Genomic DNA, 24784 nt, shown 5'->3' with positions numbered 1-24784 from the left:
CTGAATGTGTTCCAATGATTTAAATGGGGATTGGTGATAGTGTGGGCTCCCCTGGTGGGTCAGATGGTAAAGTGTCTGCCTGCATGTGGGAGCCCCGGGTTCAATCCCTGGGTCAGGAAGATCCCCTGGAGAAGGAAATGGCACCCCACTCCAGTACTCTTGCCTGGAAAATTCCATGGATAGAGGAGCCTGGTAGGCTACAGTCCATGGGGTCGCAAAGAGTCGGACACGACTGAGCGACTTCACTTTCACTTTTGGTGATAGTGTAGATATCTAAATATGCTAATAACAGCTGGTGTATTTTAATAGGAAAATGTTCACCTTTATATACTGACCATTTTTTATGATAACATTTTCATATATTCTCCCTCAGGGACTCTGTCTTCCTCTTGTAAAGTAAGTTTGAAATATTTTGAAATACAACATTTTCATAAATGTCCAGCTATGCTATAAAATACCGTTCTTTCCTGAATTCTATGTGAAAAAAAAATCCAGTATATTTTTACCATTTTAGCTTGCATAGGCATGATTCTTAGTAAGAATAAACTTAAATCTGATGACTGCTTTTTCTTCATACTCCAAAATGATGACTTTAAAATGTATTTTAGTTTATAGATTGCAATGCACAGTGATAAACATCATCTCATTAGATATTTATAATAAGCCTCTAATATCCTTAGGACTCCTATTGTTAATGAAAAATATTATGAAGTTAAATGACTTGTGCAAGGCTATATCATTTTGGATATTTTCAAAGATAATAAAAACCCGATTCAAACTCATAAATAAGAAAAAAAAGTTGTTATTCACATAATAGAAAAGGCAAGTTTCAAGGTTGACTTTACACAGTGGGTTCAGCTCTAGAGCTACTTCCTTAGAATTTTTGGCCTTTGCCACCATGAATTCTTTTTCTGGGGGGAATGGGGGGAAGGGGGTGGAGAGCTTTAGGATGGGAATGAAATGACTAGAGGATATACTGATTTCAGATTTCTTTGAAGAAATGTGAAGCAAGGAGAGAGGCTTTCTGTGGCTACTGTAAAATTAAATTCAAATTTCCCAGAAACCATACCTAGCTTCATTTCACCCCGTGGCCCAAATTTGGCCACATGCTCACTTCTGCTCTAATTCATGTTGACAGAGGTGAGTCATTCTTTGATACATTTCTATTTTTTCTCCTTCATAAAACAATGATTATAAATAGAACAGTAAATAGTTACTGTGTGTGCAGTTAGCTATTTAATTTCTCTCACCTATGGTAGAACATGAGTGCCTCAGGGGAGGGTTTGTGTCTTTATTGTCTCCCAGATAACACAGCATAACCAAGCCCCTTCAACATAGCAGGTAGTTGATAAATATTTGGTTATTAAGTTAATAAAAGATACGGGAAGTTCTTGTAATTACTTTTGTATGGCTGTTAGTATTTTACTTAGGTAGAGTGGGAACTGGAGGCCATCTACTCTTCCTGGGATAAAATTTACTGCAAAAGTATTTTAAGCTGTTATCCTTGTCATGAAGGGTCTTAGTACATTCCTTCTCTCTCTTTCTCTCCCACCCCCAGCTTTCCCTCCTTCATCTCTTTTTCTCTGTCACTCTCCCGTCTCTCTCTAGTATTTTACTGTTAATATAACAGATAAAAATACACCATACTTACTCATGAACAAAACCAGCCTGCAAAAATAATCTTGCATCTCATTCTCAAATTTACTGCAGTTAGCAGAAGTTCAGTAATTCTGAGTTAAACTTTGCTGCTCCTTTAATTATCAGGCTCTTCCTGAGTTCATAACCCCACATCAGTGATGCTGCCTTGCTGATTTGATTCATTATACAGGTTCACTTTATCCCTCTAATATGCTAAAACTCATCCTCAGAGATCATCTCAGATGAAAGCTCCTCAGACTTTGTTTTCTAGTATTGTAGTTCCCCGTGCTAACCCACTTCAGTGCATACACAGCCTTCTCTCTGGACTACACCTAAGTCCGTCACATCTAAGCAATTTGCCTCTTTGATGAGCTGATCCATATAAGTCAAGCAGATTGTTATCATCTTACTTCTCAATACAAAGAATCCACATAGAGCTGTTTGGTCCTACGTTTGTTCATAGAAAAGCAAACGGGACTCACTATTTAGAGGCATGCTATTTTTGATCATTTTAAGATGATTCTTTTGTCATTTTTCTCATTAAAGAAGAGAAAAAGAAAATCACCAAATATAATTTATGGTAGGATTCCCCACAATATTAAGTACTTCTCATGTTGGACTTTGTTTTTGTTTTTGGAAACACACTAATTTACGTAAGTTGGCCAGGGAAACTTGAACAAAATCCTGGGAATAACTGATGATTTCATTAGGCTCAGTTTAGCACTCTAGTAGACTACACTGAGTTATCAAATAATATTCACATTCTTGTTATGAAAAACATTATTTTTGAAATGAAAAACTAGTATCTGGCTATGACATGAATAGTTATATTCAAGTAAAATTTTTTTAAAAATTGAAATTTTCTGTACCAAACCAGAACAGAAACATAGGAAAATGCTAATGTATTTGTCAAGAGGAGTTGTGCTTCAGCATACCTCTACACCTACTCTGCTGGTATCTTAACTAGCCACGTGAACACTTCGCAACACCTCAAAGTCTCCATAGCTTAATCTGAAAATCTGGGAGAATAATAATACCTAATTTCTCAGGTAGGACACAGGATTAAATAAGATAAGGAGTGTGGTGTAAACACTTAGCTTAATTCCTACCTCACAATAAATACTAAAGGTTATTACTATTATTATTCTTCCCTAACACATATATTTACAGATGAAAATAGAGAGATATTTACATGGTAATTATCAAACTTTTTTACCTGAATTAATGCTTTCTGGAAGCTTAGAGGTACACTTAAAATTTTTATCTAGACTTTATTTTCTTATCCTTGAGCAGCTGCTGTTTATCTTGACTCCTTTCATTGCTCTGATTTTTTCTTGTCCCCAAAGTGAAGATACAGTTCTGCACAGTTCTAACCTTTCATGGAGAGATCAGAATTGAATGAACTGAAATAACTTCCTGAAACATTGCCCAGATTTAAGCCTAAAACCTAGAATTAGAGAGGAAGAAACTGTAACTAAATGTAAAAATGGTCAGCTGAATTTTACCCAGTTTAACCTATTTCATCTTCTCAGCATCCCTACAACAGTGACAGGGAAGTTTTATTATCCCCCTTTACATAATCAGAATTAGTTCCTGATGAGGTTAGACGACTTCCCTAAGGTCTCAAGTTTGGGAAATGGCCAGATAGTAACTCGATTATAAAACACAGTGCTGTTTTCCTTCTACTGCATTATCTCCCGATTATCTTCCAAAACATAGCTTAATCTTTTAAAAGTACATTTTACTTATCTTTTCTTTCACTCTTCCATCTTTTAACTAGGCAAAGCCATGCTCAAACAATGCCACCATTGTGAAGATATAGGAATTGCTGATGGAAGAATGAAGTATTAGGACATACAGGGGACTATTAATTTTTCTCTCTAACACTCAATTATTCGTCTTTTGTAATGAACGTATCCCAAGTTTGCCAAGAAAAGTAACCGAACACTATCTAAATAGTTCCTTCCTATTTCATGAGTTCTAAGAATATATGTTTGGTATTTTGTTAGAAGGACTCATGGAACTCAGACACAGTTGTATTCATGGCTGTGGTTAATATTACAGTGGAATGATACACAATGGACTTTTAAGGGAAAAGATACATTGGACAGAGTCTGGAGGTTCCATCTACAGGATTTGGAAAGTCTTTGCTCTCGGGGAGTGCCACATCAAATGTTAATTGTAGGAACACACCTGCAGTTTCTGCCCAGGGAAACCTGCTAGAGACTGGGTCCGTGGTCTTCAGTGGGAACTGGTCTACAGTCATTCTTGGCCCATGTGATTAGCCATCAGCATAGAAATTCCTGAATCCCTGAAGAAAAACAGATTTTCCTTCTGCTTTCAGGCTGATACAGTGAATTCAATCCCCCAGGCAATCAAAAGTGCCTTAGCAGTGTAGAGACGATCAAAAGCCAAGTTCTCCAACATTAGCTCAGGGCCACCCCTGCAAATAGGCTCTTTGAGGGAAATGGCAACTCACTCTGGTACTCTTGCCTAGAAAATCCCATGGACAGAGGAGCCTGCTGCAGGCTACTGTCCATGGGGTCACAAAGAGTCGGACACTACTGAGCGACTTCACTTTCACTTTCAAGGAATGTTAGGAGACCTGCATAAAAGACCTGCTGTGTTAACCCTCTCCTGTACAGTTTACAATGCCAATATGTGGAGGACAGTAAAGTACAGCAGGATTCTGAATCAAAATATACAATTATAATATGAGAAAGAACCCTAAATAATGGCAGTAGTCTGTTATCAGTTCAGTTCAGTTGCTCAGTCATGTCTGACTCTTTGCGACCCCATGGACTGCAGCACTCAGGCCTCCCTATCCATCACCAACTCCTGGAGTTTACCCAAACTCATGTCCACTGAGTCAGTGATGCCATCCAACCATCTCATCCTCTGTCATCCCCTTCTCCTCCCACCTTCAATCTTTCCCAGCATCAGGATCTTTTCAAATGAGTCAGCTTTTTGCATCAGGTAGAATGATCCTAATAGTCTAACTCCAGGTTTTCAAAATTTTCTGCAGAATTTTGTGTACTATGTAAAGACAGATCAAATCAAGATGGTTAAATATGACTCATTTATTAGGGAAGTTCAGGTGGTTCAGTGGTAAGGAATCCACTTTCCAAAGCTGTAGACCCAAGAGATGTGGATTTGATCCCTAGGTCGGGAAGATCCCCTGGAGTAGGAAATGACAACCCACTCCAATGTTCTTGCCTAGAATATCCCGTGGACAGAGGAGACTGGCAGACCATAGTCTATGGGACCCCAAAGAGTCAGACATGACTAAGCACCATCCACACACACAGAGCACACTCAGGTAAATAAATAAATAAAAACTACATATAGTGCTTCTGTAAGTCTAAGACCTTAGTGGTTTAGGAGGATGACAATTTAAAATATAGAGTAGACTATGTTAAATGCTTTAATCAGTGTTCAAAGGATTAAGGAAGTATAAGGAAAGGAAATAAGAATTTTCTTTAAAATGATTTAAGAAATCTCCAGGATGTAGTGACATTTAAGCTATATCATCCTGAAAGATTTTTATGGCAAGATAGTACAATGACATTTTGTTAGAGGGAACAAACAGAGCACTGTGAATGTGCAAGATACCAGAGAATTCATACAAGATATGTGTACTTTGTACACTATAGTGTTACACAGTAATATATGTGATTAAATAATTAACATAATGCTAGACATTATTATAATTATAAAATCAGCATTAATTATAATATTAAGTGTAAATGAAGTCAGACTTGTAAACTGAGCCGAAGTTGCAAGGGTTTTGAATTCCCTACCAAAGGGATTTGTTTCCTCACTTTCTAAAATTAGAGCTATTCCATTGGTTATTAGGAAACAAATTATTTCCCACAATATCAAAATAATGTGATAGCATTTGTATTCATGTTTATCACTTAGGATATTACAAACGTTTTTAAAGCTGTATGCCAAGAACTATGGGTGGGTGAAGACCAAAATATTTACTTCTTATATTGTAAAGCACAACTTACTTATTTTTTAATGTTCATATAAATCTGATATTTTACTTAATATCTATGCAATACAGAACAATAAAAATTTTAGCCAAACCTTATTGTTTTGTTTAAGCAAATTCCTTGAAGAATTGTACTAAATTTAATAAAGATTTCAAATTGATTGAACTTAGAATCTGATGTACAAATATGTATAGACATTGTAAATAATTTTTTACCCAATCATACTGAAAATTTTATATTCATCTTTTTAGAATTCATATTTGATTATGGCTTCCTACATTAATATGACTGAATTAAAGTATTAGGGTTCAATATGTAGTAATTTATTCTAAATGTTAGGTGCTAAGTGTACTTATATCTATAAAAATTAAGTTATGTAGAGAGTACAATTATTGTATTAAGAATTGTTCATCTACTTTAAAATTATCTTTTCATTTTACTTCTTTTGTAGTATTTTATGTTTTTCCATCAAGTTTTTTTTGTTTTTTGTTTGTTTGTTAGTTTTCAATAGGAGCAAGATGTTCTTGGGATGCTATTAGAAATAATTCAGGAATAAGATGTAAGAAGACCACTTTATTGAGGATATTATTCATGTAAGCTGTTTTCAGAAATATCAAAGAGCCACCAAAATGGGTCACATTCTCCAAATGATAGATTTGGGTTTTGGAACAAATGTTGCGTACTTCCTTCCTTAAAAACCATGCCATTCTGAGGAAGAACTAATTATCTTAAAGGCTCTGAGTCAACTGTTGCCAAATGGTCTCACAGTTAGCGACAGAAGAGAAATGCAGCACAGTGCAGTAAACCTTAGGGATTCACCTGGCCTCCTTCACAGCCAAGATTGTTCCTGTGGTGTCAGACAACAATTACAGAACCTGCAACTGAAGGTGACTCAGAAAAGGGCAAACAGGAAAGTGTAACTCTCTCAACCAGGTCACCCACAGCACAGGAAAGAATAACCAGAACACAGTGAGAGAGTAAGATGAGGCTAGAAACATTTTAAAAAGCAGATGTAAGTAGGTAATTATCTTTAGTGATGTCTAGAGAAGTAGAGCGAATACTGGCATTATGTTTACCATAACTCTTCACTGTATGTAATCTTGAGAAATCATATTCTCTGTCTGTAGCCTTCAGTTTCTTCACAAATAAAATCAAGGAAAGGGGTAAATAATTTCTTAAGCTGTTTTTAAATGGTCACATTCTATAAATCTTTATATAAAATCATATATCTATAAAATATTTTAATGTAAGTACCAAAAGAAGTACATATTTTCTACACAACACATAGAATAGACCTGGCATATAACAGGCACTTGGAGCAGTATTTGTTGAGTGAATAAATAAGCCAGAAAATAAAAGTGAGAGGTCAATGGGTTGGTTAAATGGCTATCAGCCGAAGGAAAGAATATGTTAGCATGACAGTGTTGCATTAAGACTTTGTCTCTCCCTTCCTCTTTAAGGTAAATTGCATCTTTGGTGATGGTAGGGCAAGGTGGGTATGAAAGGATACCCTAGGATGTTTCAAAGTCTCTTACAGGTTTTCACATTCCTGGTTGGAAAAGCTGAAAACTGGTTTGAAGTCCTTAAGACAAAAAAAAAAAAAAAGTACCATTTCTGACCAGTTCTCTGTCATTCAAATAACTCCAGACCGTCCCCTGATCAGATTGCTATTTCGTGAGGAACAAAGCCTAACATTTCCTTGGCTACACTTTCAAGTTGAATAAATTAGAGAACAATATCATTAGAGTTAATACACAGTATTTAATTTCAAAATTCATCTCTCCAACTGGTACATCGTGGCTAACCCTTGCCAAATATAGCCATAGCATTTGTTTAATTAGCTTCTTCTTACTATAACAAATCACTGAGCTAGCTTGAATGGAAATCTGATGATTGCACTTTATGTATTTAAAACATCACCTGATTTTCAGAAAATGTTATGTTATCATCAGATTGGGGGGATAATTATATACTCCAAATAGTTGCAACATTGTCTTCCTAATGTTTATAGATTTCCAAGCCAGATTCAGTTTCCAGAAATGCATGATGAAAATGCAGTTAGATTAGAGTAGATACTATAGGGAAATGGAAATTGTCATTTTATTTTCAGGTTGGTCTTTGGGTTTGGCAGGACATTAAATTACACTATGGAACATTGATCTGTCAAGTGAAAATTTAAGCTGTGGTGCATTTTCTGATGTGCAGTCTGAGACTAAACATTTATTTTTCTGGTCTGTTTTGCTGTTCCTAGAAATTAATAATGACAGAAATAAATACATTTTATACAGTAAGATATCCAGCAGTGGATGTTGACACAATCTGATTTATTTGTTTAATATTGAGACTTCAATAGAGTTGCTCAGACAATGTAGAGTTGTATATTATGGGTATTACATTTAAAAGTGGAAACTTTAAATGGATATGTTATGCCAATTTGCAAAGTAATAATTATTAAAAATATAAAATATCTACAGAAAACTTTAAATAATACACTCATACTGACACTGGTTACTTGTTTACTATTTTGAAGATGTTAGAATAATAGGAGATTTTTAAAGAAAACTGGTGATACATTAGTTTGTGCAGGCAGAGGCTACAACTATTGATAAAATTCTTGAGTTGAAATTGATTAAACAAAGAGCTAAAATATTAAAACTGAGAGATTTAAAGCTTAATTTTTTAAAAAGAAAATAACATTTCATTGTTTTAGACTTCAAAAAGATATGACTGTGTAGTGTAATTTTCTAATTTTCATGAAAAAGAAATGTGATCTTAGAGGTCCAAATAATTTCTCAAGATCAGTAAGAAAAAGGAACAAGCAAGTTTATTCAATTATTTTTTTTCTGAATGGATTTTAATTGCAAATATTAATATTTATATGTTAATAACATGTCTATAACATTTATATAACATGTTTTATTTTATGTTGGAGCATGGTTGATTAAGAGTGTTGTATTAGTTTCAGGTATATAGCAAAGTGATCCAGTTATACATATACATGTATCTATTCTTTTTCAAATTCTTTTCACATTTACATTATTATAGAATGTTGAACAGCCTCCCCCTCCATGCTATCCAATAGGTCCTTGTTGGTTATCTAATATTTTAAATATAACAATAACAAAAAGATAACCCTATAAACCATCAGTCCCCAACCTCTTTGTCCCTAGGAACCAGTTTCATGGAAGACAATTTTTTCGTGGACTGACAGTGATGAGGGATGGTTTGGGGATGATTCAAGCACATTACACTTATTATGCACTTTATTTTTATTATCATACATCAGTTCCACCTCAGATCATCATGCATTAGATCCTGGAGATTGGGGACCCCTGCTATAAACCTATGAGGCTTGTGGGGGGAGATCATTACAAGATGGTAACAGCTGGTATAAAATGTTGAAAGTAGTACATATTCAGATTTTGAGAAAATGTTGAGAGAAAATTCCAAATTTGTAATCATAAATTTAAACACAACGCTGTTTTTTCCAGCAACACATAGTTATTAGATGCAGTTATACCTTATGTAGGTGATGTCCAGAGTTTAGCTTTGCTAGGGAAGTATAACAGAAATGGAAAGGATCCAAATTTTGTAAGGTTTTTGTGTCAACCTGATGATAATCATGGTCCTTGGATTTCAAGCTGAAAAAGAAGGAAATTAGAGAGAAACTGAATGAGAAAGTGGCAGGCTCAAGTGATTGAAGATCTCCATGAGACTGAAGAGTTTTTGGATGAAAAATTTAGATTAACAATGAGAAGCTCTAGAATTTGAGCATTTTTGTTAGTTGTTAAAAATGGCAACTCTAAATGTCATACTCAAGACATTAGCATCAATAAAGACTCAAAGAAAGCTTTAGAAAAGATAATGAGCTGCCTTTGATAATGTATCAATTATGTGCTTTAGGCAGTTAAAGTGGAGATCCTATATCTACAGTCTTTAATTAGGTATCTTTAGGCAGATTCTTTTTTACATATAATCATATTATTTATTTATTTTTGACTGTACTTTGTCTTCTTTGCTACATGGGCTTCTCTCTAGTTACTGAGAGTAGAGGCTTCTCTCTAGCTGAGGTACATGGATTCTCACGACAGTAGCTGCTCTTGTGTCAGAGAGCGGGCTCTAGAGCATGCAGGCTCAGTAGTTGTAGCTCTCAGGCTCCAGAGTACAGGATCAATAGTTGTCACATAGGTACTGAGTTGTTCCATGGCATGTGAGATTTTCCCCTGACCAGGGATCGAACCTGTGTCTCCTGCATTAGCCACTGAGCCACAAGGGAAGCCCTGAGCTGATGCTTTTAACTATATGGGTTAATGGTTTTCATTATAAGAATGATGGTCCTTTCAATCCCTCAATTCAGTGTATTCAAGGCTTCCTAAAATTCTCCAGCTAAAATGCCTGAAATTACCCAAAACACTTTGTGTGTATGAGTGAATAAATGTGTTAGCATCAGATTTGGGGGAGAGGGAATGGGCTTGTTATTCTAGAATGTTCCTTGTAAGAAATGGCATAACTAAAGAGTATGAAAGGCAACTAAGAATCAGAAAAACTTTTCATTAATAAGATAATAACTTTAGAATATACAGAATATAAACATGTCTGTAAAAGACTCAACCCATTCCTCTTAAAATGTATGCAAGCCATAGTACTCAAATTAATAGACTTAAAAGGCAAGTATAAGAGAAGCACAACTCATTTTCTTGCTTTTGAAATACAAAAAATTCATGCGGATATTCTATCACTAATTACTCTCCTAATTCCCTCCTAACTGCTTGTTTGACTTTACAAAAAAAATTTTCAGGTATACAGCAAAGTGTTTCATTAATATACATACATATATTCATTGTTTTTCTGATTCTTTTTCTTGAAGATAAGTTTATTTGTAAATTGCTCTGTTATCACATATATTCATTGTTTTTCTGATTCTTTTTCTTGAAGATAAGTTTATTTGTAAATTGCTCTGTTAGTCATCAATACTATTAAGATGCCTTTCTTGTCAAGATTTCTTTTCTTGATGCTCTCTGTATTTTATATTAAAAGATGCTTGCTTTTTGGAAGAAAAGCTATTATAAACCTAGACAGTGTATTAAAAAGCAGAGACATTACTTTGCCAACAAGGGTCTGTATAGTCAAAGCTGTGGTTTTTTCCAGTAGTCATGTATGGATTTGAGAGTTGGACTGTAAAGAAGGCTGAGTTCCAAAGAATTGGTGCTTTTGAACTGTGGTGTTGGAGAAGACTCTTGAGGGTCCCTTGGACTGCAAGGAGATCCAACCAGTCCATCCTAAAGGAAGTCAGTCATGAATATTCTTCAGAAGGACTGATGCTGAAGCTGAGGCTCCAATATTTTGGCCACCTGATGCGAAGAGCCAACTCACTGGAAAAGACCCTGGTGCCGGGAAAAATTGAAGGCAGGAGGAGAAGACGATGACAGAGGATGCGATGGTTGGATGGCATCACTGACTCAATGGACATGAGTTTGTGCAAGCTCTGCGAGAGATAGTGACGGACAGGGAAGCCTGGCATGCTGCAGTCCATGGGGTCACAAAGAGTTGGACACAATTGAGCGACTGAACAACAACATATTTTGTATCGCCATGTCCCGGGATATCTTTCTGAGACAGTGAATCTAATTTGAGTTTTAGTGATGGTGACAGAAATTAAAAAGGCACCAAAGATCTAGTCTCTTTAATGTATATAGGTTATAACAGAATATTGGGTATAGTTCTCTGTGCTATATACAGTAGGTCCCTGGTTATCTATGTTGTGTATAGTACAAGCTCCTAGTTTATCCCTTTCCCCATTGTGCCCATTTGGTAACCATTGGTTTGTTTTTCTAAATCTGTGAGTCTGTTTCTATTTTGTAAATAAGTTCATTTATATCATTTTTAAAAATTAGATTCCACATATTAGTGATACCTTAATATTTGGTCTTCTTTGTCAGACTTACTTCACTTACTATGATAGTCTATGTCCACCCATATTGCAGCAAATGGCATCATTTCATTCTTTTTTATGGCTAAGTAATATTCCATTGGGCATATGTACCACACCTTCTTTATCTGTTCCTCTGTTGATAGATATTTAGGTTGCTTCCATGTCCTGGCTATTGTAAATAATGTTACAATTAACACTGGGGTGCTTGTATATTTTTTCAGAAGGAAGAAACATATAAATTCCTCCTGTCACTTCAGTGAAGCCAGAAACACTGAGGTAATATACAGAGGCTGCTGTCCCCAGAACTGCAGCCTCAGCAAGAAGAGGGCAACGTGGAGAGGTGCACCTAACAAGTCGAGTGAGACCCCAATTCTGGGTCACAAGTGAGCAGTGAGCATTTTGCAGAGTCCCTTTAGTGATCTAATTCATAAACTTGTTACTTAAAGGAAACTTTAAAGAATTGAGATGAAATGTTGAGATTTATATTAATAATAGTGGCTCTGATGAACAAAAACACATCTTAATACAAACTATAAAGAAGTATTGTGACACAGGAAAGTGCATGAGTAGAATATGAACCGGTCAAGCAGATGAACGAAAAAGTTAAATAGAAGCATTTCCAGCTTCTCTTGAATTTTCATCAAGAGATCCTACTTAAGAAGTAATTGACAGTGTCAATATCGAAAACCCATTTAGTATCATTTAGAATTCATCGATGCTTATGAACTCTTGTGTTGGAGAAGACTCTTCAGAGACCCTTGGACTACAAGGAGATCCAACCAGTCAATCCTAAAGGAAATCAGTCCTGAGTATTCATTGGAAGGACTGATGCTGAGGCTGAAACTCTAGTACTTTGGCCATCTGATGCGAAGAACTGACTCATTGGAAAAGACCCTGAAGGTGGGACAGAGTGAAGGCAGGAGGAGAAAGGGTCGACAGAGGATGAGATGGTTGGATGGCAAGACCGATTCGATGGGCATAAGCTCCAGGACTTGGTGATGGACAGGGAAGCCTGGTGTGCTGCAGTCCATGGGGTTGCAAAGAGTTGGATATGACTGAGCAACTGAACTGAACTGAGAATTCATTGTATATAATCACATGTAACTTTACCATTTTATAAATTGGCATTGTTCTCAATTCATAGTCTAGACTCAGTCTTTCTCAACTAAACTTTAGTTTTCTAAGAATTATGATAAAGATGAATAATTAGATATAGATAGAGTTCAGTAATCCATGTTATTTAAATTGAACTTGGTTTGTATTTCCAAACTTGCATATGTTAGTTTAGTTTTCATCCTGAAATAATCATTGTAATCTTGGTAGAAAGGGAATACTCTCCTGTTATGAATTATGCTTCAAGGGATATTCTGAAATCAACAATTTTTCCTAAAATTCTTATAAAGTCAATTTGTTATTGATTATTGCTTAGATATTTAATTGAAAACCTAACAGCACACTTGCTTTGGTGTTGTCAAATGATTTAGTGTGATGAGAAAATGCTGAAAATTTAAAAATTATAAATGAATTTTTAGATTTTTTGTTGATTTAACTTTAATAGGGATAAGTCAACATTTTATCTGATAGATCACTAAAGCTAGCAGACTTCATACAATTTGCAAATATAAATTGATATAGAACAGATTAGGTAAAGCTTTAGATACATGAATAAATTGAAAAATAAATTTCCATTTAAATACTTTAGCACTCGCCGTTCTCCAGGCACTGTTAAACAATTGGGATAATCTAGAAAACACAGCAACAAAGATCTGATGCTTGCCTTCGTAGCACTTAAATACAGATTGGAAAGACTGGTAATATACAATAGTGATAAATGTATTCAGTATATTAAGAGATTTAAGTGTCCCTTGCAGTGAAGTAGGGAGGGAGTAGAATAAAATATTAAATAAGGGGATAAAGTAAACCTCACTGAGAAGGGAGGATGTAAGCAAGTGCCTAGAAGCTGTGGGGTTTGGTTGTGCAGGCATCTCGGTGAAGAGAGCTCCCCCTGGGATGAGCACCTAGTTCAGAAGTCTATGTTAAAACAATGCTTGGCATGAACAAGGACTGCACTGAAAAGACAGATTCTGTTTAGGGGTGGTATGAATGGGTTTAGAAGAGATGGGCTCAGACACAGAAATACAGATAGATTGATAGACCAACTTATTCCATCTCTTGGTCCTCTCTCTTGAACTACTTTAGGAAGTCATCTCTTTTTATATTCCATAGTAAGAATATAAAACACAGCTCACTAGACAGACTACTATTTCAAATGGCTTAGCCTAATCAAGGGATAAATTTTCAAATATTTAGCAGTGTCACATTCCACTCATTAGGAGTCCTGTCCATATCTGTTAAATTTCACAGTTAGACTGATATTTACCCTCATGAGGGTTTCTAAAGCGTTACATTTTTCATTGGCAATATTTGAGATTACTTATTTTCTGAAACTGTGTCTTTAATTTTCCATTTAAGAATTAGAAGAAAACATAAAGGTTGTAAGAAATAATATTACATGAAATCTTAATAGAAATTCTATGTTGTTGATTAGTCTCATATCAGAAATGAAAAGACACCTTCATCACAAATAATGAACCAGCTGTGAACAACAGAAATACTGGAAATATTCTAGTTTTAGGGCAAATTTCATTGTATATAAACTCATGGAATATGAGGACCCAAATCCCTGGAGCAGAAGAAATTTAACTTATGCAATATACCAAAATGAGAACTGCTCGAAAACTGGAGGTATGGAAGTACTATACTTGTATAATATTTTAGTTAGCCTAAAGCAACGATAATCACAGACAAGCTCTATGCAATGTTATTTATGTCCACATAGTTGAATTAATTTTCTTTTAATCTTTGTCTGCCCCAGGAAATATTTCAATTGAATTTTACATTTCTTTCCAAGAAATCAGGAACTCTGGAATCCAATCTCATTTACTTTAACTTTTTTTCTCACAGTTATTTCCAAATCCTAAATGAATTCAAAGCCAAAAATTTATCTTGCATTTACTTCTTAAATATGTAAAAATGACGTGATATATGTGAACTTAATATAATTCTGTGTTTACGTGTACTCATCTACTTATTAAACATGTATTGGTCTATCATATTAGACATTCATCTCAATACATGTAAGACATAAAATAATAGTTACTTTTGGAGGTACTATGTGTACTGGTTGCAAAAGGAGCTCTAAGTCAAATACTCTGGGCTCAATAATTAACTCCATCTCCTTCTAGCTGTGTCTCCTTAGGCAAGTTAATTAACCTCTCTGCCTCAATGACCCTATGCCAAAAATGGGAATTAATAGTGGTTCTTACAAAATAAAGTAATTGTGAGGAATAAAAAATGTCACATAAAGTGCTCAGCATTATGCCTGTCATCTAGTAAAAATTCAACAAATATATACTATTTTTAATATGTGGACATTTTAAAGTATCCTGTGATGTAATTACAACATTACTTTTAAAATATGGAATGGTTTTCCATTTTTAAAATGACAGAAGAATGGGACAGAGTCCCCAAAAACAATGACATATCTTGGTTTTTGAGAAGGAAAATAAAGAGCAATGCAAAATTTCCAGTGAATGAATTACAGATATCATAATACAGAGTTTCAAAGGTGACCAACATGACTGATTTCAAAAAGAAAAAAAGAAAAACAGTTTGATAATTTTTTATACTTGAATGTTTTCTTTTTTGTCTTTGGACAAAATCCTTTGGATGGATTTTAGTTCAAATCTTAATGAACTCTGTAGAACTTTCAAACAGCTGAATACAAATCTCTATGACATAAATATTTCAATATAATATAAGAAAAACAGTTTTTCCAATATAACGGCCTAAAAAAGTTATAAGAGACTCACAAAGAATATTTAAACTATGTTCATTAACTTTAAAGGAAGACTAGAAATTATATGTAAGGGTGAATTCTTGGAGGTTTTTAAGTAGGTTCACCAGCCTTGGGAAAGTTTCTGAATTTCTAAGTTTATTCTGTAAACCTGTGCCTAGTCACATATCTCAATACTATCACTTACAAAATGAATCTTAAATATGACTAAGGTTAGAAAGCCATATTTACAACTAAGGGCTTTTTTTTTTTTTTAAATCAGCAATATAACTGAGACTTGACACTGAATTTAAAGTGTGTGCAGCAATCTGATAGAGGAAAATCTGATAGAGGAAAATTTAGATATCCAAATTAAGAAAACCAGGATTTAGGAACCAAATAAGTTTGAGAGTAGTTTTATCAAGCTGCGTTCAAACTCATTGAAGAAGAAGTGAAGTGTATCAGTCGTGTCCAACTCTTTTTGACCACATGGACTGTAGCCCACCAGGCTCCTCCGTCCATGGAATTTTCCAGGCAAGAGTCCTGGAGTGGGTTGCCATTTCCTTCTCCAGGGGATCTTCCTGACCCAGGTATCAAACCTCGGTCTCCCACATTGCAGGCAGAGGCTTTACTGTCTAGGCCACCAGAGTCAAACTCATTGGGATTTCTTAATTTCTTGAATAGTTTATCTGTCTCACTAAGAAGCCGTACTAGAAAGATGCATAGTAAGAACCTGTAAGAACCAGACTGTCTGTCTTTAAATTAAAACATAGCACAGATAGTAGATTTTAGAGCTCTCCAGTGACCATCCAGTACAACTCTCTATATCCTTCCACCCCCACATCATTTTCTTGATAGATAAACTGGTGGCTCAGTTGGTAAAGAATCTGCCTGCAATGCAGGAGACCCAGGTTCATTGCCCAGGTGGGGAAGATCCCCGGAGAAGGAAATGACAACCCACTTCAGTATTCTTGACTGGAGAAGCCCACGGACAGAAGAGACTGGAGGACTACAGTCCATAGCATCAAAGGAGTTGGACACAACTTAGCGACTAAACAACCACCAAACTAAGAGTTCAACATTGTCTTCATCTTCCAAAAGTGTGTTTTCTTCCTCAAAATGATACTACTATTTAAGAAGAAATGTAGTGGTAAGAAACAGGAAGGCTGGAAATTCAGGTATTGGTATGTGGAGGGACTGCCCAGACACAACTACAGAGTTTTTAAATTTTGTAGTTGAGGAGATAACTATCTCAGTTTGGAGAGAACAGGCAGCTAGAATTTGTAGGTCTGATTACCAGAAAGGAGGAAAATACACAGAGAAGAGCTCTAGAAATCTACATATGTGTTACTCTGAGAATTTTATTTGATTAACAACTTTCACATATGTCAAGTGACATTTGACAAGGATAAGCAAAGAATAACTGCTAGAAAAGAATGATTACAAGAGAACTTTAAACAGAATTCGCAACGTTTTCTTAGGTCTGGGAATCTTTTGAATTTCTATCAGAGTAGTGAATTTTCTTTGAATACATGGAATATTCAGTAGAGAGCACAGAAGTGTTGAGCTTTGGTATTAAAGATAAATAACTCTAAAGACAACCTCAGACTTAGACGACTAAAGATGTCGTTAAAACAAGCTTTGTAGTTAGTTGGACCCACAAATAACTTAATAATTCACAGAAACAATCCTAACTCCTTCTAAGAGAATAAACATATCTAACACTAAGCAGAGTAAGATCTCAATATCTGAGAACCAATAAAAACATTATTGGACATAAGGAAAAATAGGAAAATTTGACTCATAACTGGGAAATAATTGCCAATAACAATAGACATGGAAATGACATGATAGAATTAACAGACAAGAAATTCAAAACACTGTTACAAATATAAATATATCAAGAAGTTAAAGAAAAGCATGATAATTTACATTCTTCAGAAGAAAAGTACAATTTCAGAAGATTTTGCTCAAACTGATCTTATATTTAGACATGTTATATGAATGTAATAATGATAACAATTATAACAAAAAGACCAGATAGCAGTTACTATTTTGGAATATGCTGTTCCTCCTGGCTCTTTGCTAAGTGCTATACACATATTGCCTAATATAATCTTTATAGAATCTACATAATAATTATTACATTTATTATTTTTTTCAAGTATAAAGAAGAGGTTGAAAAGTATCGTGTAATTCATTAGAGAGAATTACAAAAGAAGATACCAAAGCAGATTTAAGTCCATGTCTGTCTGAATTCAAAAGTACATCGTAACATTGTTTCTCATATCCTAAAAGTTATGAGCATAAATTTCACTTTAGAATTTATTTTTAACCTACACTGCCACGTTTAAGAAATGTTCTAAGGTTCTGTTTTATATTTTTTATTTCATACGAAATTTCAGTTCAGTTCAGCCGTTCAGTCATGTCTGACTCTTTGTGACCCCATGGACTGCAGCACACCAGGCTTCCCTATCCATCACCAACTCCCGGAGCTTACTGAAGCTCAAGTCCATTGAGTCGGTGATGCCATCCAACCATCTCATCCTCTGTCGTCCCCTTCTCCTCCTACCTTTAATCTTTCCCAGCATCAGGGTCTTTTCCAGTTAGTCAGTTCTTTGCATCAGGTGGTCAAAGTATTGAAGTTTCAGCTTCAGCATCAGTCCTTCCAATGAATATTCAGGACTGATTTCCTTTAGCGTGAACTAGTTGGATCTCCTTGCAGTCTGAGGAATTCTCAAGTGTCTTCTCCAACACCACAATTCAAAAGCATCAATTTTTCAGTGCTCAGCTTTCTTTATAGTCCAACGCTCACATCCATACTGGGACTACTGGGAAAACCATAGCTTTGAATAGATGGACCTTTGTTGGCAAAGTAATGTCTCTGCTTTTTAATATGCTGTCTAGTTTGGTCATAACTTCTCTTCCAAGGAGCAAGTGTCTTGTAATTTCATGGCTGCACTCACCATCTGCAGTGATTTTGGAGCCCAGAAAACAGTCTGTCACTGTTTCCACTGTTTCCCCATCTATTTGCTTTGAAGTGATGGGACCAGATGCCATGATCTTAATTTTCTGAATGTTGAGCTCTAAGACAACTTTTTCACTCTCTTCTTTCACTTTCATCAAGAGGCTCTTTAGTTCTTCCTTGCTTTCTGCCATAAGGGTGGTGTCATCTGCATATCTGAGGTTACTGATATTTCTGCTGGCAATCTTGATTCTAGCTTGTGCTTCCTCCAGCCTAGTTTCTCATGATATACTCTGCATTTATGTTAAATAAGCAGGGTGACTATATACAGCCTTGACATATTCCTTTCCATATTTGGAACCAGTCTGTGTTTCATGTCCAGTTCTAACTGAGGAAGGTAAGATGGTCTGATATTCCCATCTCTTTCAGAATTTTCCACAATATGTTGTGATCCACACAGTCAACGGCTTTGGCATGGTCAATAAAAGCTATTCAAAGTGTATCCTGCAAATGCAGATAATTGTCTGTACTCAGAAATCAGTCTGTCATTTATTTATAAGAATAACTATTTGTCAGGATGATTCTAGAGCCTTTACTTAGAATCATTAGTGTATTAGTTATATTTTTTTAAACTACGTGGAGTTATTTAATATTTTTGTACATATTTTTTAATCAAACAATTCAAGAAATATTTAATATATGAGATCATTTAAAAGCCACTTGAAAATGTGCTAAACATTAACACTCTGGTTTCTCATCAGATCTTATAAATCTTTTATCTTTTTAAACATAAATGCTGTCACCAAATTAAAAAAAATACATAAATATGTCCTTATACAATAAATATGCAGCTTGGAGACAACAAAAACAGTAACAATCTTTTCTTAAATTCTAAAATAAAAAGTTAGAAATACAATAATTAAGTCTAGTATATTTTTCTTATGGTCAGTTTTCTTTCAAATGTATAGTGATAATGCAGAATATATACTTAAAGTTATATGTTATTCAGATTTTCATAAGAAATAGAAAAATACCTTAAGTCAAAATTATTCATAATAATGTGAAAAATTGTTAAGATTTCTGAAGCTCTGTTACATAATTTAGAGGCAAGTTAAAAATTTTATCCTACAAATAAATCCCAGTATTTACTTGTATTCTTTCTATTTTTCTTCTCATGTTTTTAAGAAAAAGAGAAAGTAAGAAGTAGGTTTAGACTAAATTGTGAGGCTATGTAAGTTTTCATATATGTCTATCTTTGATAATTTAAAACTATACTCCAGTTTTTAAACAGTGCTCTCAAAATAAGCATTTACCTAAAGAGCAGTCTGTGTTAGTTGCTCAGTGGTATCTGACTCTTTGCATCCCCATGGACTGGGATCCTCTGTCCATGGGATTCTCAAGGCAAGAATATCAGAGTGGGTTGCCATTTCCTTCTCCAGGGGATCTTCCCACCTCAGGGATCAAACCTGGGTCTCCTGCATTGCAGGTGAATTCTTTACCATCTGAGCCACCAGGGAGGCTCTAAAGAACAGTCTCAAACTTCACAATTTGGTCAGCTTTTCAGCCTATTTTCCTATTGCTCCTCTTATGCACAACTCAAAGTAAATGCCAACTAAACCATTCACCTTTCATAGACCTCTTAGTCCAGTGGTTTTCAAACTCTTAATATGCATGTGAATAACCTGGAAAATTTGTTAAAATATATTTACCTGCTCAACTGGTCTTGGGTGGAGTCATCATTAGAAATGAATATGCTACAAATCCAGACACCAGACATTGAGTAGCCAGGTTTTTAGAGTGCTACATGCTGTTCTGCTTTTCCTCTTCAGCCTCTAACACTGGTTAGATGTGATTCTCCTCTGTGGTCCTTTATGTTCTTGCTGATTCATTGGCTGAATCACCTCTTTCATCCTATGCTAAGAGAGAATATTGTATACCTAGCATCATTATCCGGAGAAGGCAATGGCACCCTACTCCAGTACTCTTGCCTGGAAAATCCCATGGGTGGAGGAGCCTGGTAGGCTGCGGTCCATGGGGTCGCGAAGAGTCCGACAGGACTGAACGACTTCACTTTCACTTTTCACTTTCACACATTGGAGAAGGAAATGGCAACCCACTCCAGTGTTCTTGCCTGGAGAATCCCAGGGACGGGGGAGCCTGGTGGGCTGCCGTCTGTGGGATCACATGGAGTCAGACATGACTGAAGTGACTTAGCAGCAGCATCATTATCCTGAAGTTTTATCTTCAGTTTTGTGTGTGTAGTCAGTGATCTGCTAAACTTTGAGGACTATTTATTACTGATAATCCTAGTATCGAGCATGGTGGCTGACCCATAGTGCCTACCAAATAAATATGTATTGTAAAATAATTTATAGGAGTGATAGAGAGAGAGAGAGAAATAGAAGATAAGAAAAAGGAAGAAAGGTAAAAAGAATTTGGTACTATGATACCATATGTCACAGCAATTTTCATACAGATCCTTCCACATACAGAACTACTACAATAAGGAAAATAACAGTAATTGAAGCTTTTATTGTATTTGTTGTTGTTTTGAAAAGTCGTTCGGTCGTGTCCGACTCTTTGCAACCCCATGGACTGGAGCCCGTTAGGCTCCTCTGTCCATGGGATTCTCCAGGCAAGAATACTGGGGTGGGTTGCCATGCCCTCCTCCAGGGGATCTTCCTGAGCCGTTAACTCGGATTTCCTGCATTGCAAGCAGATTCTTTATTGTCTGAGTCACCATGGAAGCCCTTTATTGTGTTTGGGGGAGGGAGCAATTTTTTCCATTCTCTCACTTTCTAAACAGCAGTGTTTCCAGGGAGGATAGACAGATGGACAGACAGACTCTAGTGCCACAAGCATATTTTGCAATAGGCATGCAAAGAAAGAGATTGTCTTCTATCATTTAATTATTCTTAGTATTTATTGGGGATTTAAAGTGAATCCCTCCCCTTTTAATTTAAGTAAAAAGCAGTTATGATAATAGAAGATGAGAAATTTTTTCAGGAGATAAAATTCTGAATATTTCCTAGATGATCATCAGTGCTGCAAATGAAGCGAATGCTTATTATCAACCTTAACTCAGATCTGGGCTCCAGGATGTGCCAAGTGCAGAGCAATAAAATAAGAACTTACTATCACAGCAGATCCTTTTAGATTGTGATTTCACTGAGGGACCGACAATCATCACTAAAAAAAAAAATGCTTTATATTTTATTTTTACTTAATGTCTTGGGATTTAGCAAGAAGTGCATTGATACCATATTTGAAGACTTACTCAGTTATATACATTATCATATTCATGAAATATTAATCTGCCTTGAGATCTTCTTTGTTAAATGAATTATTTCACTTAAAAATTTCTCGCTGGTGCTAGTTACTTCTTCTTTGCCATCAGTTACATAGTTTTTTTTTTTTTCTCTTTCAGGTTTTGAACTTGAAAAGATTGGAGTCAGTACAAGGAGGGAGAGAGGTAAGAAAATCAAAGGGAGAGGGATGGAGAAGAAGAGAAAAGGGTTTCAGTGTTGCCATGATGTGGTGGGTGATGTTGACTGAATGTGATGATGTTAAGGATGATGGGGATATGTTGAAAGGGATTTTGATAACATCTCATTCACTCTGACCAAAACACATTTTACACATGTTTATGTAAATGAGTTATTTGTACTTGGTCATCTGAAACTGAAGAAAATATCCTGTCTCCAGTGAGGTAAGTGTTTTGTTTCTGTTAAAGTGGATTTTTAAAGCAGTAGGGCCCTCTAGACAGCGCAGAAAAACCTTTTTGAGCAAAGATTTGATGCAATATTGAAAATGATTTACTGAAAGGTTAGCATAATTCTAACAATGAAAACATTTTATGGCATCTGTGATTCTTCACTCTCGTGTCCAGGGTTTTTGGCATATGCTGCTAGGTGGGTGTGCATTGTCCGATGGTGTGAAGTTGCTCTGGTAAGACTAGTGACTCTAAAATTTCCTTTAATTAGTGTCTACTCCAGATGCTTTATACAGAAGGGAAATTTTTAGTAGTATCAAACAGAATATCATATTATTTACATGATGTACATTATTACCTAATTTTAATTAGATAAAATCCTTTTCAGTCTAAATGTGTAAATGCTCTACTTTTCTCTGTTGCTGGGTTGCTGGGTGTTGTGAGATGGTGGGATATGTAATTCAGTAAATCAATATTTTCTTGTTACTCAAAAGGTAATTTTATTTTTGGTGATATTTACAGAATAATTTGGGTCAAAAGTGAGGACACTTAGTCTATAAAATGTGAAAATAATGTGACCTTCCTCCCCATCTGTGATTTCTCTTTCTGTAAAAACATATTTCTTATGTATTTAATGCATGGTGTTTGCCCCTCTTTCTTTGCTCTTCTAATTTCCAGTTGTGTGTTTTTAGTATTTGGCATTTTAGTTCCTAGTTAACTGTCATGTAGGGCCTCCTTCCGTTTACTTGCCATTTCTATCCAGAAGAATCTATTCCTTTAGAGGGATGCACAACAGTAGGATCACATTGGCAAAAGATCTGGGGAAGGTGAAATATAGTTAAATCTCTAGAGATATTTCATATTGTAGGAGAGAAGGTAAAAGAGACATGATCATCAGTAAAAGCATGTACTGTGTAAGGAAGATCTCAGAGCCATTTACAGGTTTGTGAGGGTAACTACTGTCTGTCAGTTGGAACTAAAGTGGATCTAGTTAGAGAAAGAACTCAACTCATCATGTTCTAAGTGAAAGTTCACACCTAACCAGGACAGTTGTGATTTATTTCTGCTGACTCAGTGTCTTTGAGGACGTACAGTTTCAGCTTCTCACCACTGTATTCTAGTCCAAGAGCAATGTGTGTCTAAAGAAGGGAAACTCAGATCCATGTAGCCATGTGATGACATTGCTAAATAGTAGCAAAAATCATTTTTTAAGTCAGGATTTTGTAGTTTTTCTTGTTACATTTAAAAGCTTAATGACTGGCTTTTATTGAGAAAAGTTGCTGTTACATTTTATTGCTTATTTTTTATTTCTTCTGATTTTATTTTCATTATAAATATACTTATGGGTAAGGAACATGTCAATAATGTATTTTAAATTAAAATTTTTTCTTGGAAATATGGTGGTTTGAAGGTCAAACCATTTGAAGGTCAAAATGTTAATGACCTACAATTTAAAATATACATCTGCATTGAGGGGACAACCTTGATTGGGGCCTCCATTCTTAGGTTAGTGGAGTTATTGTGAAGAAGGTAAGATCTTGAAATTAATGAAAGCATTATTATGTCTTCACTTGAGACCTCCTATCCAGGAATGAAAAGTCAACGACTAAAGTCAAAACAGCCACTTCACTCCCTGTCTGGGCAATACTGGGTTACTTGGGCTTATTTCTAGCTTATTTCTAGTCAACCTAACACTCACCTCAGTTTTCCCTGTGATTATAAAGTCTAATCCATTCTATGGTAAGACACTTTAGGAGGTATCAGACAAGAGGAAAAATATGTTGTGAACGCTGTTTATCAAGTTTCAGTGGTAAGTGACCTATAAATAAGACTGCAATTCCTTCTTAAGAGTGTCCTGATCTCTCTTGCTTGTGAATTGTGACAGGCATCTTTCTGATTCCTGCTTGCTGTATTCTGTTACATGTGTGTATTACAAAGATGTATATATAAAGTACTTGTGATTATGTTAAACTGAAATGTGTGGATTTGGAAAACTCTTACTCAAAACATCCTCTTAGAATTTTTAATCCTAATGCTATTGTGATTGATGAAGACAAAATGACAATGATTACTTCTTAAGATGAATTAATTTGTCTTAGTTCAAATGACAGATGTTCTCAATAGATGTTGATGGATGTGATACTAAGGTCCTCTTACCAAATATTTATAAGCAGCTTTAAGAAGTGTCTCTTAAAATGTTCTATTTACCGTTTGAGAGTTTGCATGGAAAATTGAAGCAGGCAGTAATATGCTGTTTAGCTAAGTGGTAAATATTATTAAAAGGCTAATTGATGGACAGGAAGGCCAGATTTGAACACTACATGTGGTATAAAAATATAAATTAAGAAGAATTGATTAAAATACAAATTTCCTGAAGAAAAAAGAGACGAGCAGTACCTAAATTGCTTGTATTGTTGTAAAAGGTTTAAAAACACATATTAGTTGTATTAAAAAAACACATCAGTTACGTTTTTTTAATGTATTTATACATGCATATAAATTGAGGATGCTGATCATATTAAGTAATAGCAAGGTTGTTTAAAAAGGGAAATTAGTGGAATGCTGTGTAAAACGTCATTGTATAACTGATATTTCTATCTGTGAGTGAATTTCCTGCCTCTTGTGGATCTTATAACTCATAAAAAAATCCTCAGTGAAATTTCACTGGATATGACACATAGACAAATCACGTTTCTTTCCTTAA

At 35.3% G+C, this 24784-nt stretch overlaps 1 protein-coding gene across 4 annotated transcripts in view; it reads left to right on the top strand.

The window, feature by feature from the left end:
• The window catches only part of CCSER1 (coiled-coil serine rich protein 1), a 1392355-nt gene that overhangs the window by 924873 nt on the left and 442698 nt on the right, over positions 1-24784 (top strand). For all 4 annotated transcript variants that reach the window (XM_043871183.1, XM_043871185.1, XM_043871184.1 and 1 more), the window contains one exon: positions 21796-21840. In XM_043871183.1, coding sequence (XP_043727118.1) covers positions 21796-21840 — 45 coding nt within the window. The remainder of the gene's footprint in view (positions 1-21795; positions 21841-24784) is intronic.

Source organism: Cervus elaphus, chromosome 17 (assembly GCF_910594005.1).
Source record: "Cervus elaphus chromosome 17, mCerEla1.1, whole genome shotgun sequence".
Lineage (NCBI taxonomy): Eukaryota > Metazoa > Chordata > Mammalia > Artiodactyla > Cervidae > Cervus > Cervus elaphus.
The sequence above is the reverse complement of the archived record's forward strand: the minus strand, read 5'-3'. Positions and strand labels throughout refer to the sequence as shown.